Source organism: Furipterus horrens, unplaced genomic scaffold, assembly GCF_987537825.1.
Source record: "Furipterus horrens unplaced genomic scaffold, mFurHor1.1.pri manual_scaffold_13, whole genome shotgun sequence".
Taxonomy (NCBI): domain Eukaryota; kingdom Metazoa; phylum Chordata; class Mammalia; order Chiroptera; family Furipteridae; genus Furipterus; species Furipterus horrens.
In genome coordinates this window covers 43,873,598-43,888,324 of record NW_028327183.1, presented here as the reverse complement: position 1 = coordinate 43,888,324, position 14,727 = coordinate 43,873,598, and the positions used below count along the sequence as shown (strand labels likewise).

Sequence of the window (14,727 nt, the reverse complement as noted above, 5' to 3'; positions counted from 1 at the left end):
CCCCTAAAACGCGGGCGGAGGGAAGTGGGTGGAATAAGAAGGAAAGGGAGCGTGGGGGACGTGTAGTTGCTCAAAGAAGTGGTAAGAATTTTGCAATCGGCCTCAGCAAGGAGGCTTGGGTAAAAGGAGGAGGAGCCAGGAGGCGTAGAGAACGGACCTAGGAGTTTCGGCCTAAAAAGTGACGACTATCCCCACAAGGAGAGTTTGCATATTTATGAGGAACCACCGAGACCTTTGGAGGACCTGGCAGTCTAGAGGGGCCAGAACGCCTCGTTCTTAGTGCGCTTCCGTTTCCGTTAGGATACTGGCGGTTGGTGAGCATCATGGCAACCGTGGTAAGTGTCGGCGTGCGGAGGACTGAGGCGCGAACCCGTTTTCCTGAGTCTGAGGGAGGAGGGGCAGGGGGCTCGCACTCTTGGGTCTGAGGGAGGAGGGGCTGGGGCCGCGGAGTCCCGGGTTCCAGTGGGGATTTACGGTCTCATCGGTCAGCTCTGATGGCAACTCCAACTTCGGTCCTCGGGGGGCAATCAGTGGCCAGTTCTGCAGTCCTTTACCCTAAAGTCTGTTGCGGGCTTTAGTGTCTTGGGATCCAACCCATCCAGGAATCTTTGAGTGGGAATGGCACCTGAGTACGAGGGAGGACGGCAGGCGGGACCGGCCCTGTGTGGTTGAGAGCGAGAGCGCGGAGTGGATGAGCGAATCTTGAGCCAAAAGAGAGTATTGAGAACTCCGAAGGTGTCGGTGGAGAAGGGAAAGAGGCTCGGGGGCTTCCTCATAGTTCCAGCACCTCGTACGGGGCATGGATGCGCAGTAAATTATCACTTGAGTCTTTGAACGAATGAATGAGAACTCCATAAAAGGGACCAGGTACCCTGGGGCTGGCACCAGGTACTTCTGAATGGAACATCTGAATGGAACCCGGACTGGTGTGGTTCTGGATTGGGCATCGTCCCACAAACTGGTTCGATTCCCGGTCAGGGTACATGCCTGCGTTGCAGGCCAGGCCCGGGTTGGGGGGCGTTGCAGAGGCAACCGGTCTAAATTTCTTTGGCACAGCTATGTTTCACTCCCTCTCTTTCTTCCTCCCTTCCTCGCTCTCTAAAAATAAATCTCAAAAAAAAAAATAAATAAATAAACGCACACACATCTGAATGGAGAAGGGATGTGGCCTCAGCTTGGGGTTTGGATGTGTTCCCATGGTGACTCCAGTCAACACTGGGGGAAGGGTTAAGTGAGAGTTACAGGTGCCTGGGGAATGCAATTCGAGACTTGCCCTTTCCTTGGCTAGGGGTGAATGGGGACGCAGAAGGGGAAAAGGCAGTGGCCATGCTCAGGAGACCCAGTTCCCATGGGTGTGGATGAAGTATTGGAGGTGTGAGGGCTGATGGGTGCTGAGTTTTAAAATCCCCTCTGTTCCCATGGGATTAATGGGCTCTATCAGAGAGGTTTATGGTGAGAGGAAGGGCCTTATAGGAGGTGGGTCTGTGTAGTTGGGATTGTTGACAGTTGGGATCCCTGGATCCAAGTCTGTTTTTGGCCTCAGGTAAAGTCTGATGGTCTGTGCAGGGTGTGTGTGTGTTTGTGTGTGTGTGTGTGTGTTGGGGATTTGTTCCCAGGTTTGGGGGCAGTGACCAGTGGTCTTGGTGTCCAACCTCACGAGGAGAGAGTAAGTGGGAGGGGCCAGAAACAGCAAGGGAGGAGCCTTGTGACCTGTGAATGGAGGTCAGGAAGTCTAAACTCGTGGTTCTAGAGAGCAGAGGGTTGCCTTAGGTTGGATGCCTGCATATCCTCTCATTCTGGTGGAAGAAGAGAGACTTTTGGGAAGGAAGGAAGGTTAAGGTCACGTGGCTAAGGAGGTGGGTCAGCATGCTGGCTTCTTAAGCTTTCCTTATTAGACATTATGAAATATTCCAAAGTGTCAGAAAATAATATAACAGACGCTGAAGGATCTATCACCCAGATTTTTTGAAAACAGATTTATTGAGGTCATATCCCATACAATTTACCCATTTAAAGAATGTAGTTCCATGGCTTTTAGAACGTTCACAGAGTTGTGCATTCTTTTGATCAATTTTAGAACATTTTCATGACTCCCAAAATAAACCCCATTCCTCTTAACTCTCACCCTTCAACCCTCCCATCCCCCCTGCCCTAGGTGACTACTAATCACTTTTCTGTCTCTATGGATTTGCCTATTTTGGACATATCATATAAATGAAATTTTACAATATGTGGTCCTCTGTGTTTGGCTTCTTTTACTTACATAATGTTTTCAAGTCAGAACTTTGTTCCTTTTTGTGGCTGAATAATATTCCATTATATAGCTGTACCATATATTTTTATTTAATTTTTTAAATATGTTGAAAAGTTTTTATTTATTTTTAAAGAGAGAGGAAGGGACGGGGAGAGAGAGGGAGAGAAACATTGATGTGAGAGAGAAACATTGATCATTCGCCTCTCCTACATGCCTGACAGGGGACCGAACCTGCAACCCAGGCACATGCCCTGATTGGAAATCGAACCAACAACCTTTCACTTTGCAAGATGATGCCCAACCAGTTGAGCCACACCAGTCAGGGCTGGCTATACCATATTTTATTTCTGTGTTCATCAGTTGATAGATATTTTGGATTGCTTTCATCTTTTGGGTATGAATGATGCTGTTATTAATATTCACATGGATCTCCAAGGGGTTCTTAAATTGTCCCACTGTTGTTTACTCCCCCACATGAGAAAGGGTGGTGGCTGGCTTCTCTCTTTGGAGAGCCCGGGACACGGAGCCTTAGTACTTACCTTTTTTTTATAAAGATTTTATTTATTTTTAGAGAGAGGGGAAGGGAGGGAGAAAGAGGGAGAGAAACATCACTGTGGTTGCCTCTCACGCATGCCCCCATCTGGGGAGGTGGCCCGCGACCCAGGCATGTGCCCTGACTGGGAATCGAACTAGTGACCTTTTGGTTTGCAGGCTGGCACTCAATACACTGAGCCACACCAGCCAGGGTCCTTAGTATCTACCTTTTGAATGAGCTCAGCACTTTACTACATCATTCATTTAAACCCTAAACATCGAGGCCTGAGGTGAAGAAGTGAGGTGTGGGCCATGCCTTTCCTGGGACCCACATCCCTCAGAGCCAAGTGCATTGGTCTAGCAGTCTCCTCCGTGAAAGGGAGATTCCATGGGGAGATTGGACTCCCAGCGGAGGCCCTTCTGTCTGGACGTCCAGAGACCCTAGAGCTAACCTGGCAGGGACAGAGGTCAGGGAAAGCCTCCCTTAGTGAGCAAAGCTTGGTCTAATTCAGTGAGGGGGGCAGGGTGAGTGGGCTGGACTTAAGGACCTGCACATGCCAAAGCCTAGTGACAGCTGGGGCATGGAGGGGCAAGTGGGGCTGGAAAATCAGTAGGCGGGACCACACCCAGCTTGAGGCCTGCTCTGTTAGCCTTTGTCCTTACAGTTCCTGGGGGCAGAGAGGACTTCTTCCCACCGAATAATTCCTGGGCACCAGACATGTGCTAGGCCGTGGGGATGGAGCTGTGAATGAGACAGACACAGTCCTCACCTTCCTGGGAGTCAGATGTGGGGTCAACCAGGCAGCATTAGTTGGCAACAGCCGAGAGCGTGGCCATGCCTGGTCTGCTTGTGGGGAAGAGTGGAAAGGACTCTCATGGGAGGTGGCAGGGGGCGCGGAGCAGGGATTCGTGGAAACTGGGACAGTAAGGGCTCTTCTGACGAGTCTTCCTCCACCCCCAGACGGCCACAACCAAGGTCCCAGAGATCCGTGATGTGACGAGGATTGAGCGTATTGGTGAGTGAGCGTGGGTCAGGAGGTGGACTAGACCCTGCCTGCCCTGTGTCCCCCTGAAGAGCCAACCTGCCCTGGACCCCGAGAGGCATGCAGCTTGCACACCATCCTCCTATCTGATGGTGGCAGACCTGAGTCCCAGAGAGGGTCAGAGGGCACATGGGGCACCATGCCAAACCCCAATCCCAGGCTGCAGGCTTTGCTACCCTGGGGGCTCCTGGGTGTACCGGCATCCTGCCTGGAAGTCACAGAAGTGAATATTTACTGAGTGCTTACTGGGTTTGGTTCTGTAGTGAACATCCCATACACCCAGCATGCACTGGGGTATTATTAGCTCCCTGGGGGCAGGCACCTGGCCTGGCTCCTTCCCAGCTGGATCCGCAGCACAGGGCCTGGCCAAGCAGATGTCAACAGAAAACCAGTGAGTGCATGAGTTTGCGTCCCGCTGAATCCTCGCAGTTGGCCCGGGAGGTGCATGTGGTGAATGTCACCGCATTGTAGCTGAGGTGACTGAGACTCAGAGCGGAAAGTGACCCATGGATCCAGGAGCAGGAAGCTGGAGTGTAGTGGGGCCAGTGGGCTGCAGCCTTCACGAAGCGCTTTCCTTGCAGGGAGGAGCCTGTACTCATTTGTTCAGATTCATTTGTTCGGTGTCTCCAAGAGAGGCAGTCCAGGCACACCTCGTCCTATTGCGCTTTGCAGATGTTGCTCCTTTTAAAAAAAATTAAAGATGAGGCCCTCCACAGCATACAGATTATGACTTGCTGAAGGCTTAGATGTTGGTTAGCATTTTATAGCAATAAAATATGTATAATACTTATGTATAACAAGGTATATAATATATTGTATTTTTTAGACATGTGCTGTTGCACACTACAGTATAGTGTAAACATTACCTTTTTTTTTTTTTTAAACATTTTATGTATTTATTTTTAGAGAGAGGCGAAGGGAGGGTGAAAGAGAGGGAGAGAAACATTGATGTGCAAGATACATCGATTGGTTGCCTATCGTATGCCCCCACCTGGGGACCTGGCCCACAACCCAGGCCTGTGCCCTGACTGGGAATCGAACTAGCAACCTTTTAGTTCTCAGGCCAGTGCTCAATCCACGGAGCCACACCAGCCAGGGGTAAATATTACTTTTATATGCACTGGGCTTGTGGCTACAAGCATGGGTTTTAGAAGCATATTGCTGGGTGCCACTTCTGAGCCAAATAGCGAGAGGCTAGTTGCTCTCTGTGCCTCAGTTTCCTTATCTGCGAAATGAAGGTAGAATAGTTCACCTGCTTCAGTAACATGAAGTCCTTAACATTCAGGTGCCGATGCTGTTTCAGTGCTGCTGGGAGCCGAGGACCCTAGTGGTACCCAGTAGCTGCACCCAGTCCCTGCCCTCTGGGTGCTCATAGTCTAGTGCAGGGGTGAACAAATCTTTTCTTAAAGGGCCAGTTGGTAAATGTTTTCTCTGTTGAAAAGACTCAGGCAGGACCACAGGTTGTAGTCTAGTGTAAAAAGAAGAGATCCTGAGTCTTCACTGCTCACCGGCTGTGTGGTCTTGGGCAAGAGACCTAACCTCTCTGAGCCCCATTCCACATCCACGTTGATGAGAGCCTGAGGCGGTTAGAGAACCCCAGAAGTGCTCCCAGGTGACAGTAGCTGGGACTATTGTTCCTTGGGGTTACATGAAATGAAATCAGAACCTGTAGGCCACTTTGGTCATAAACACAAAGTAATCGTGATCCTTAGCTTTCCTGATTAGTCCTGATCTGATTATGTGGTTAACTAGCTCCCAGTGACTTGGGTCTGGCTCTGATGTATTCTAAGAAGAGTCCCTCTTGTTCACTGAGCATTTAACAAGTCCTGCCATCCTTCCATTGAGGTGGGGATTTGGGCGCCCGAATTGGCCAAGGAGGAAACCAGGGCCCGGAGGGGAAGCGCTCACTGCAGGCCACACACTGCTATGAGCTGGCCCGTAACTGTGTCTCCTGGTTCCTTCTCTGCACGCAGGTGCTCACTCCCACATCCGGGGACTCGGGCTGGACGATGCCTTGGAGCCTCGGCAGGTAGAGCTGACTGGGGTCGGGGGTGGGAAGCCTGCTCCGTGGAGGCCTTGGGCGGAGGGCCCCCGGGGCGCCCAGGATTATGGGGACCATTATGTTCTTCTGGACCTTTAGCTCCATATTTATCAAATTCAGCCACATGTGGAGCTTTATTGGTCCTTAAGAAAAATGGGATGGCAAAGGCTTTTTTGCCTTTTCCCCAATGTCCCAGCCAACATCCACTTTCATCTCCTGAGCCGGGAGGTGGTGGCAATGCTGGGGGGCCCCGCAGGGAGTCACCTAGTGTGCTCCCCGGCCTCCCGCCCCACAGGCTTCCCAGGGCATGGTCGGCCAGCTGGCGGCCCGGCGGGCAGCCGGTGTGGTGCTGGAGATGATCCGGGAGGGGAAGATCGCCGGGCGCGCGGTCCTCATCGCCGGCCAGCCGGGCACCGGGAAGACGGCCATCGCCATGGGTAAGAGACCTCTCGGGACGGGAGCGCTCTGGGCTCTGCCACGCCGTCCCTCCTGTGTGTGTCAGCACCAGGTTCAGCCGCGTTCTAACAGGCGCCCCAAGTGGCTGCGGCTTAACCGCACGGGGCTCATTCCGTTGCGTGGAGGAATCTGAACGGAGGCCATGAGGGCTTGTCGAGCAAGTCCACGAAGTCTTCTACCTTCTGCCTCAACGTTCTCTGCGCTGCTTTCCCTGTGGGGGTCACCTCGGGTTCCAGGAGGGTTGCCTGCGCTCCAGCCTTCACACCCACGCTCCGTGTAGCAGGAGGAAAGGAATGCGATAAGGTTCCACCTCCTAGATGGTGCTCCCTTTAAGCACTTGCCTTGGGAGTCCCACACACTTTTGCTCATATTTTATTGCTCGTATTTAATCATATGGAAGAGTGAGACATTAAAATATTTTCTATGTTCTAATTTGGACTTTTGCTACCTTAATAAAATGGGGGTTCTGGAACGAAGGAAGAAGTAGTAGACAACAGAAGTCACTTTTGTAATCCACTAGCGATTTAAGATCTTTTTTACACAGAAGCGCCCCTCACCCTCCTTATTAAGCTCCTCTCCATCCTTCCGAAGCCCACTCAGGCATCTCTTCCTGGTGGAGGCCTCCCTCGACCCTCCTGTCTTCCACTCACTGCCACCTTTGAGCTCAGACGGAGAGGCCAGGCAGGGAGGCGACAGCCAGGTTTGCCGTTGAGACAGAGCAGCACCCAGTGGCACTGTGGTGTGCCAGGCCCAGGCGCTGGGGACACGTAGATGAGGAAGCCCCAGGGCCTGGCTTTAAGGAGCTTCCTGTCGGGGGCAGGTGGTCGTGGGCACAGTCTCATCCAGGCTGATGTGATCTATACGGACGGGGGGCCAGGCAGGGTGGCGGCAGCTCTTGGGGGGGCTTCCCAGATAAGTCCCCCCTGAGCTGGGACCTGTACCATGTCTGGAAGTGTCCTGGACAGACAGCAGGGGCCCAGATCTGCAGACACAGAGTGTGGCACGTCTGAGAAGGGGCCAGGAAGTTCCCGCTGCACACCGGTCTCGGGGGTTCAGTGGCGTCAGTCTGTGAGATCCGGCTCAGCGCTGAGCTGCTCCCTCGGGAAGGGCTGCTGAGCGGGGAGTTCCGTGCTCGCAGTCGTGGGAGGCGCGGCCCCACTGTCTGCTGCCAGCCCATTGCGGGCCTCACGCCATAGAGAGGGCCGGCCCTGCTGGTAAGAATATAGGCTTGTAAAGTGTCCCCTCTGGACGGTGCAGTTTCTGATCCAGCTGGGCTGTGGAGGCCTCTGTCCCTGGCTTGCTTTGTGCCACCCTGGCTGCGCCGCAGCACGGGAGCTGGTGTTCCCACAGAGCAGGTGTTGGGGGGGGCCCGTTACCAGGGCTGCCCCACCCACCCAGACTGCCTGCTCCCCAGGCATGGCACAGGCCCTGGGCCCCGATACCCCGTTCACAGCCATTGCCGGCAGTGAGATCTTCTCCCTGGAGATGAGCAAGACAGAGGCACTGACACAGGCCTTCCGGAGGTCTATCGGCGTTCGCATCAAGTAAGCACGGATCAGACATGGAGTAGGGCGGCTCCCAGCAGTCTCAGGGCAACCCTGGTCCCCGCCAGCTTGTCCTTCGCCCAAGGGCTCATTAGCAATCCCCAAGGGCTCATTAGCGATCCCCAAGGGCTCATTAGCGATCCCCAAGGGCCCAGGTGGCAGGTGCTCTCCTCAGCTCTGCTGTCTGCCCAGGGAGGAGACCGAGATCATCGAAGGCGAGGTGGTGGAGATCCAGATCGATCGGCCAGCCACAGGCACGGTGAGTCTGCCCCCGAGTCTGGGCCACCTCTGGGCTGGGCTGGAGGGCTGGGGTGTCAGTCTGCGCTGAGGCCAGAATCCCGTGGGCTGTTCGAGCCTCAGATTGCAGCGTCTGCGTGCCTACAGTGGGGGGTCATTTGAATTGACGGCAGCCATCCATTTGTGTGGAACACCGTGAGTGGTTAAAGCCAAGTGGTGGAATTAGAGGAGGTCAGGAAGTTTCCCACAGTGCACTGCCGCCCGGCAGAATCACCTGCCACGGGGGACCTGCGCGCTCAGCACTGAAGGGCGTTTCCCGTCCAGCCTAGCTGCTGGGTGGGGCCCTCTCCCGTTTTTTAAGCTAAGGCTTTTGTTTTTTTAATTTTTTTTACCTTTTTGTTCTAAAATAAAACAAATACAAAGAAACATGTAAATGAAATATGTAGTCTAATAAATTATTATAAAGCAAAAATACCCTCATAACCGCCACCAAGACCAAACACTAGAACTGTGCCAGCCCCAAGCCCCGTCCCTTTTTCACAGTCTCCCCGCGTCCCCCAACGTCCCCCCGCATCTCCCCGCATCCCCCCATGTCCCCCCACATCCCCTCGCGTCCCCCCTGCGTCCCCCCCACATCCCCCTGCAGGAGTAGCCACCCTCACCCGTTACCGTGTCTTTGTGTTTGGTTACTTCTGTCACCTAGCTGTGTCCTGCTCATTTTTTAAATTTAATCTCTCCCGAGTTTTTTCATGGTCTGGTTTCCCCTTTGTCTTTCTCTCTTTTTTAAAAAATATTTTTTAAATTTATTTTTAGAGGGGAAGGGAGGGAGCAAGAGAGGGCAAGAAACATTGATGTGCAAGAGAGATATTGATTGGTTGCCTCTCGCATGCCCCCAACCGGGGACCTGGCCCGCAGCCCAGACACGCGCCCTGACTGGGAATCGAACCAGCGACCCTTCAGTTCTCAGGCCGGCGCTCAATCCACTGAGCCACACCAGCCAGAGCCCGGGGTGTTAAGCTTTGACATTCGTGTGCACTCATGAAGCTGTCACCACGCTCATGGCAGGGAATGCGCCCACCACCCCCAGAGCTTCCCTGTGTTGTGCCTGTTTTGAAGCTGTGCTGGGGAGACATTGGGGCCCTCTCTGAGCCCTTGCCTGGTATGTCACCCCTTTCAGGGCTCCAAGGTGGGCAAGCTGACCCTCAAGACCACGGAGATGGAGACCATATACGACTTAGGCACCAAGATGATTGAGTCCCTCACCAAGGACAAGGTCCAGGCCGGGTGAGCAGTGTGGGGGCCGCCCCAGACTCCCTGGGGGGCAGCCCAGGCGCCTTGCTTTCCTCACTCCTGCCCCCCTTCCCCTGCAGGGACGTGATCACCATCGACAAGGCCACGGGCAAGATCTCCAAGCTGGGCCGCTCCTTCACGCGCGCTCGCGACTACGACGCCATGGGCTCCCAGGTGCTCTGGGCTCTGGGGACCCCCGGCCCCATGCCCCTCGTCCTCCTTGTTCTTCCCTGTGCCCTCTCTGACACTGCGGGCCCCTCAGCCTGGCCCTGTGCTCATGGTTGGCGAGGTCCCCCAGGAGCTCCCGAATCCCTCAGTGCCCTTGATTACCTCCTGGGCCTGGGGTTTCCAGGTAACCCCGTCTGGGTTCCCAGCTCCTTCCCAGGGAGCCCCAGTCTCCCCCGTATGGAGCCCTTGGGGCCCCTTTCATGCTCTTCTGTGCCCTTTCTCACCCCCCGCCCGCCCCGCCCCGTAGACCAAGTTTGTGCAGTGCCCGGATGGGGAGCTTCAGAAACGCAAGGAGGTGGTGCACACGGTGTCCCTGCACGAGATCGACGTCATCAACTCCCGCACCCAGGGCTTCCTGGCCCTCTTCTCAGGTGAGGCCCCAGCGTCCCTCCTCGTCGCCCTCCTCAACCCCGTCCGCCCCATCATCCCATGCGGACCAGGCTCTTCCTCCATCCCTTAGGCTGTTTTTTTTATTTTATTTTTTAAAGATTTTATTGATGGACTTTTAGAAAGACGGGTAGAGAGGGAGAGAGAAAGGGAGAGAAACATCTATGCATGAGAAATAAATTGATAGGTTGCCTTTTGCACGTCCCCCAGCTGGGGACACGGCCCGCAACCCAGGCACGTGCCCGGATTGGGAATCGAACCAGTGACCCCTGGGTTCTCGGGCCAGCACTCAGTCCACTGAGCCACACCAGCCAGGGCTGTAGGCTGTCTTCTGTTCTCCATCTGTGTGTGCTTCCTTCTCTATTGCTGAGTCCCTCTCGGTTGGTCTGATAGGGCTGCAGCCCTGCCCTTTCTCCCCCCTGAGTTCTCTTCCTCGTCTCCGGGGACATTTCAGACCCCTCGCCCTCCTGTCCCTCCGCCACTCCAGTCTTGATCTCCCTTTCCTCTGTCCCTGGGGCCTTGTCTTCCTCCTTCTTCATCCACCTCCAGCCCCAGATCCCTGTCTCCTCTCTGACGGCCTTCCCCGTACCACCCCTACCTCCCACAGGTGACACGGGGGAGATCAAGTCAGAAGTCCGAGAGCAGATCAACGCCAAGGTGGCCGAGTGGCGCGAGGAGGGCAAGGCGGAGATCATCCCCGGAGTGGGTACTGGGCGTGCGGCTTGTGGGGAGTGGCAGTGGGACGAGAGGGCACAGGTGGTGGGCTTGACACGCGCCCCGATGGCTGCCAGGTGCTGTTCATTGACGAGGTCCACATGCTGGACATCGAGAGCTTCTCCTTCCTCAACCGGGCCCTGGAGAGTGACATGGCGCCCGTCCTCATCATGGCCACCAACCGCGGCATCACCCGGTGAGCTGGGCCCTCAGAGGCCCCTGGGGAAAGGCTGCTCTGGGCGGCGGGTGTAGCCCCAGCGTGAACAGGGCTGTTGGCTGAGTCCCGCGTTAGGAAGGCGTGGGCTTCGCTGCGGTAACAGGTACCGCGGCCCACAGAAGATGGGGTACTTTCCCCTCAAACACGGCAGGTGGGGGATCAGGGCCGGCGGGCCGCTCTGCCCCATGCGGAGGCCCAGTGGCCACGTGCTCTGTTGTGAGGCTGTAGTTTCTCAGACTGTGTGCCGAGGCACCCGGGTGCTGCACAGCGTGCAGAGCTCTGGGGTCGGGGAGGGGCCGAGGGGCGCACAGGGCTGGTGGCCACGGCATCCGCCCGCGACAGTGAAGGCCCTCAGACCTAACTGCTTCATAAATGGCATGGGGCTTGGTGTTTCTTTTGGCCTGAGGGCCCTGGGAAAGCTCCTGACACATGAAGGGCACCGGGCTCCGACCAAGCTGGGGAGCCGCCGTCCTGGGCGTGGCCAGCGCCCCGTGCCCTGTTGCCCTCCCCGCTGGCGCTCTTCCCACCTCATCTATGTTTCGGCCCAGAGGAAGGAAGGGGGAGGTGGGGAACAAACAGCCCCCGTGGGCTGGGGCCCAGAGGCCGCCCCCAGTGCGCCCACTGAGACCCGTTTCCCTGCCCCCCACAGGGGCTTGGCTGCGCCTGGTGGCCCGGGAGGCGGGGGACTGTCACCTCTAGTGCCGTAGTCAGGCGCCGGCTGAACCCACCCCATGGGCTGGTTATCAGCACAGGGACGGGAGGGGCGCGGCCACCGGGGCAGCAGCAGAGCTTTTCCGGGCTCTGTGCTCGGTACTTTTCCCAGATAAACTGCTCGGAACCTCCAGAGAAGCTTGGGACATAGATACTGTCTCGGCCCCCTTTACAAATGACAGCAAGGCCTGGGACTTGCCCAGAGCCAGATGTAGAAGTTGGTCTCCAGAGGCCTGAGCGCCCGAGGACGCCCGCAGAGAGCATGTCTGTAGCGGCTGCAGCTCGGGGCGTGGGGGCGGCCGGGAGCAGGACCCCTCGGTATGGGCGGACTGTGTCTGTGGGTCTGCTTGCTCGCTCAGATGTGTCTGCAGCTCCCAAGTCAGTTTTGGGGAGCCTACGCAGTCACTTGCAGACACGTGCCGAGCGACAAAAGCCTGCGTCGCCTCACACAGACACTCCAGTCTAAGCTCAGACAGGGCGACGCTCTGCCTTCTACTTTCAGATTTGCATGTTGCAAACACGTGTCCTTTTCTTGATCTGTTTAGTGCCACATTGGTCACATTCGGTGCTTTTTGTTGGTGGTTTTGTTTAAAACAGTCCCCGGCTGTCCTGTGTCCCTAAGCCCAAGAAGGTGGGGATGTGCCTTACAGAGATGAGCATGAGTTATAGCACAGTTGACCGTGAGTTCCGTGGGAATGAGTCAGTAATATGTATTAAGTAAATTATCTTTAAACAGAAGCACAGCCCTGGCTAGTGTGGCTCAGTGGATTGAGTGCTGGCCTGCAAACCAAAGGGTTGCCGGTTCAATTCCCAGTCAGGGCACATGCCTGGGTTGCGGGCTGGGTCCCCGGTTGGGGGTGCACGAGAGGCAACCACACACTGATGTTTCTCTCCCTCTCTTTCTCCCTCCCTTCCCCTCGCTCTAAAAATAAATAAATAAAATCTTTAAAAATTAAAAAAAAGAAAAAAAAACAAAAACAGAAGCACAGGGCACTCCCCCTCCTAGGAGCACCCCACGCCTTTGCCTTGCCCCTCTGTTCTCCCACGGGCACGCATCCCTTACACTCTGAGGGGCCCCACGTGACTTACAGGCGGGGCAGCAGCAGCTCGTCCTGGGCTGACCCCCTGCAGCCATCTCCAAGGGCCCTTTTCTCTGACCCTCCAGCTGAAGCAGCCCCACCCAGGCTCTCCTGTTGCTGCTTCTGCCCTAAGCCCTTCCTTGTGTCACTGTCCCCAGCTTCAATAAACGTACTCTCAAGAAAACAAAAACAAAAACCCAGAAGCACATCAAACCAGGCAATATATTGGTTGACAAAAATATTGTGACCAGAGACTGTATTTCCCTATGACTATGGGTCAGTGTTTGCTGATTGACTGTTCGCCCCCATATTATAGAAGTAACCCCCACCAATAATAAGAATTCTAGCGCCTGCTGTGTGCTGAGCCCGTGCTGGGCCAGGTGCGGCAGGCAGTGGGACCTTGATCCAGTAATCCCGGCCAGAGCCAGCCAGCCAACACCGGCTGGGCTCCGTGGGCATGACGCAGTGGGGCCCGCTGCTCAGCGGCACTGACGTCAGCTGTGAGCTGAAGGCTAAGGGGTATTTGGCCCAGTGAGTGGGCTGTGGTGGAGGGAGGAGGGAGGCCTCCGAGCAGGAGTGGAAAGCCAGGCCCTGGGAGCACCACCCTGACAGCCCCCCTTCCCCTCCTCTTCAGGATCCGGGGTACCAGCTACCAGAGCCCCCACGGCATCCCCATTGACCTGCTGGACCGGCTGCTCATCGTCTCCACCTCTCCCTACAGCGAGAAGGACACAAAGCAGATCCTCCGCATTCGGTGCGGGCTTGAGGGGTGGGGCTGGTGCCCGCCCTGTTTGACAAATGGGGACACTGAGATCTTGGGGAGTGATGACCTGCCCAAAGTGTCTGGGTCTGTAAGACATAGGGCCAGACAACCAGGCAGTGGCCTCTGATGCAAAGTGGGGGCCCTGTGGGAAAGAGGGGGGAGGTACTGGGGGCTGACGTGGGGAGAGAGGAGGCCCAGCCTGTGCCTCAGTGGCCCCTCACCCTCAGCATTCTGTGGCTCTGAGGACACAGGCTCCACACGTGGTCCGGCAGATCCAGCAGGAAGGGCTGGCTCACTGCAGCCCGAGGCCTGACCCTGCCTGCCCCTCCCCCACCTGCCTGCAGATGCGAGGAGGAGGATGTGGAGATGAGCGAGGACGCCTACACAGTGCTGACCCGCATTGGTCTGGAGACTTCCCTGCGCTATGCCATCCAGCTCATCACAGCCGCCAGCCTGGTGTGCCGGAAACGCAAGGTCAGCCCGCTGAGCGAGCCCTTGGGGCCAGATCCGTGGGCGAGCCGCTGTGTCAAGGGCTTGGAGTGCCTTGTTGCATTTAGTCCTAGAACGTGTGTCTTTAGGGCAGGGAACTTTGGTCTTGGGTTTATTTCTGTCTCCCGTCCTGACACATAGTAGGTCCTCAGCCTGACACATAGTCGGTGCTCAGTGAATATCTGTTTACTGCAAATTGATACTGTTAAGTCCTTACAGATGATGAAACTAAGAAATGGAGAGGTTGTGCTCACAGCCAGGAGGTGGCTGAGGTGGGATTTGAACCCAGGCAATGTGGCCCCAGTGTCCCTACCCTTACCCTTCTCCCAGGAAGGGCCACACTGAGGTCTCACTGTCCCCCTTTAGGGCACAGAGGTGCAGGTAGACGACATCAAGCGCGTCTACTCGCTCTTTCTGGACGAGTCGCGCTCCACGCAGTACATGAAGGAGTACCAGGACGCCTTCCTCTTCAACGAGCTCAGTGAGTGTGGGCCCCGTCTCACCCCCCAGGCCCCAGGGTCACCTGGAGGGGTGGGAGGGAGCCTGGCCTCTGGGCCACAAAGACCACATGGCCTTTCTTCCCACAGAAGGCGAGACCATGGACACCTCCTGAGCTGACGTCCTCCTCCGCCTCACCCCTCCTCCCGTTTTCTACCAGAGTTCTGACACTGTGACTTTGTATAAAATGCTTCTGAAACTGGACCCGTCGTGTCTGTATTGTGTGTGCACCCTGACCTCAA

At 55.8% G+C, this 14,727-nt stretch overlaps 1 protein-coding gene across 2 annotated transcripts; it reads left to right on the top strand.

The window, feature by feature from the left end:
* The first annotated feature begins 24 nt into the window (after nt 1-24).
* On the top strand, nt 25-14,689 carry RUVBL2 (RuvB like AAA ATPase 2). Of its 2 annotated transcripts, XM_090259528.1 has the most exons (15): nt 25-335; nt 3,750-3,804; nt 5,805-5,860; nt 6,168-6,309; nt 7,743-7,872; nt 8,065-8,131; nt 9,287-9,393; nt 9,480-9,573; nt 9,875-9,998; nt 10,622-10,716; nt 10,806-10,924; nt 13,370-13,489; nt 13,843-13,972; nt 14,354-14,468; nt 14,575-14,689. In XM_090259528.1, exons 1-15 carry the CDS (start codon nt 324-326, stop codon nt 14,598-14,600), a joined length of 1,392 nt encoding a protein of 463 aa, XP_090115654.1. In that variant the 5' UTR covers nt 25-323; the 3' UTR covers nt 14,601-14,689. The 2 variants fall into 2 exon arrangements, with proteins under 2 accessions (XP_090115654.1, XP_090115653.1); XM_090259527.1 differs by lacking the exons at nt 25-335; nt 3,750-3,804; nt 5,805-5,860; nt 6,168-6,309 and having other exon boundaries at nt 7,531-7,872; nt 14,578-14,689.
* Nucleotides 14,690-14,727: the final 38 nt, after the last annotated feature.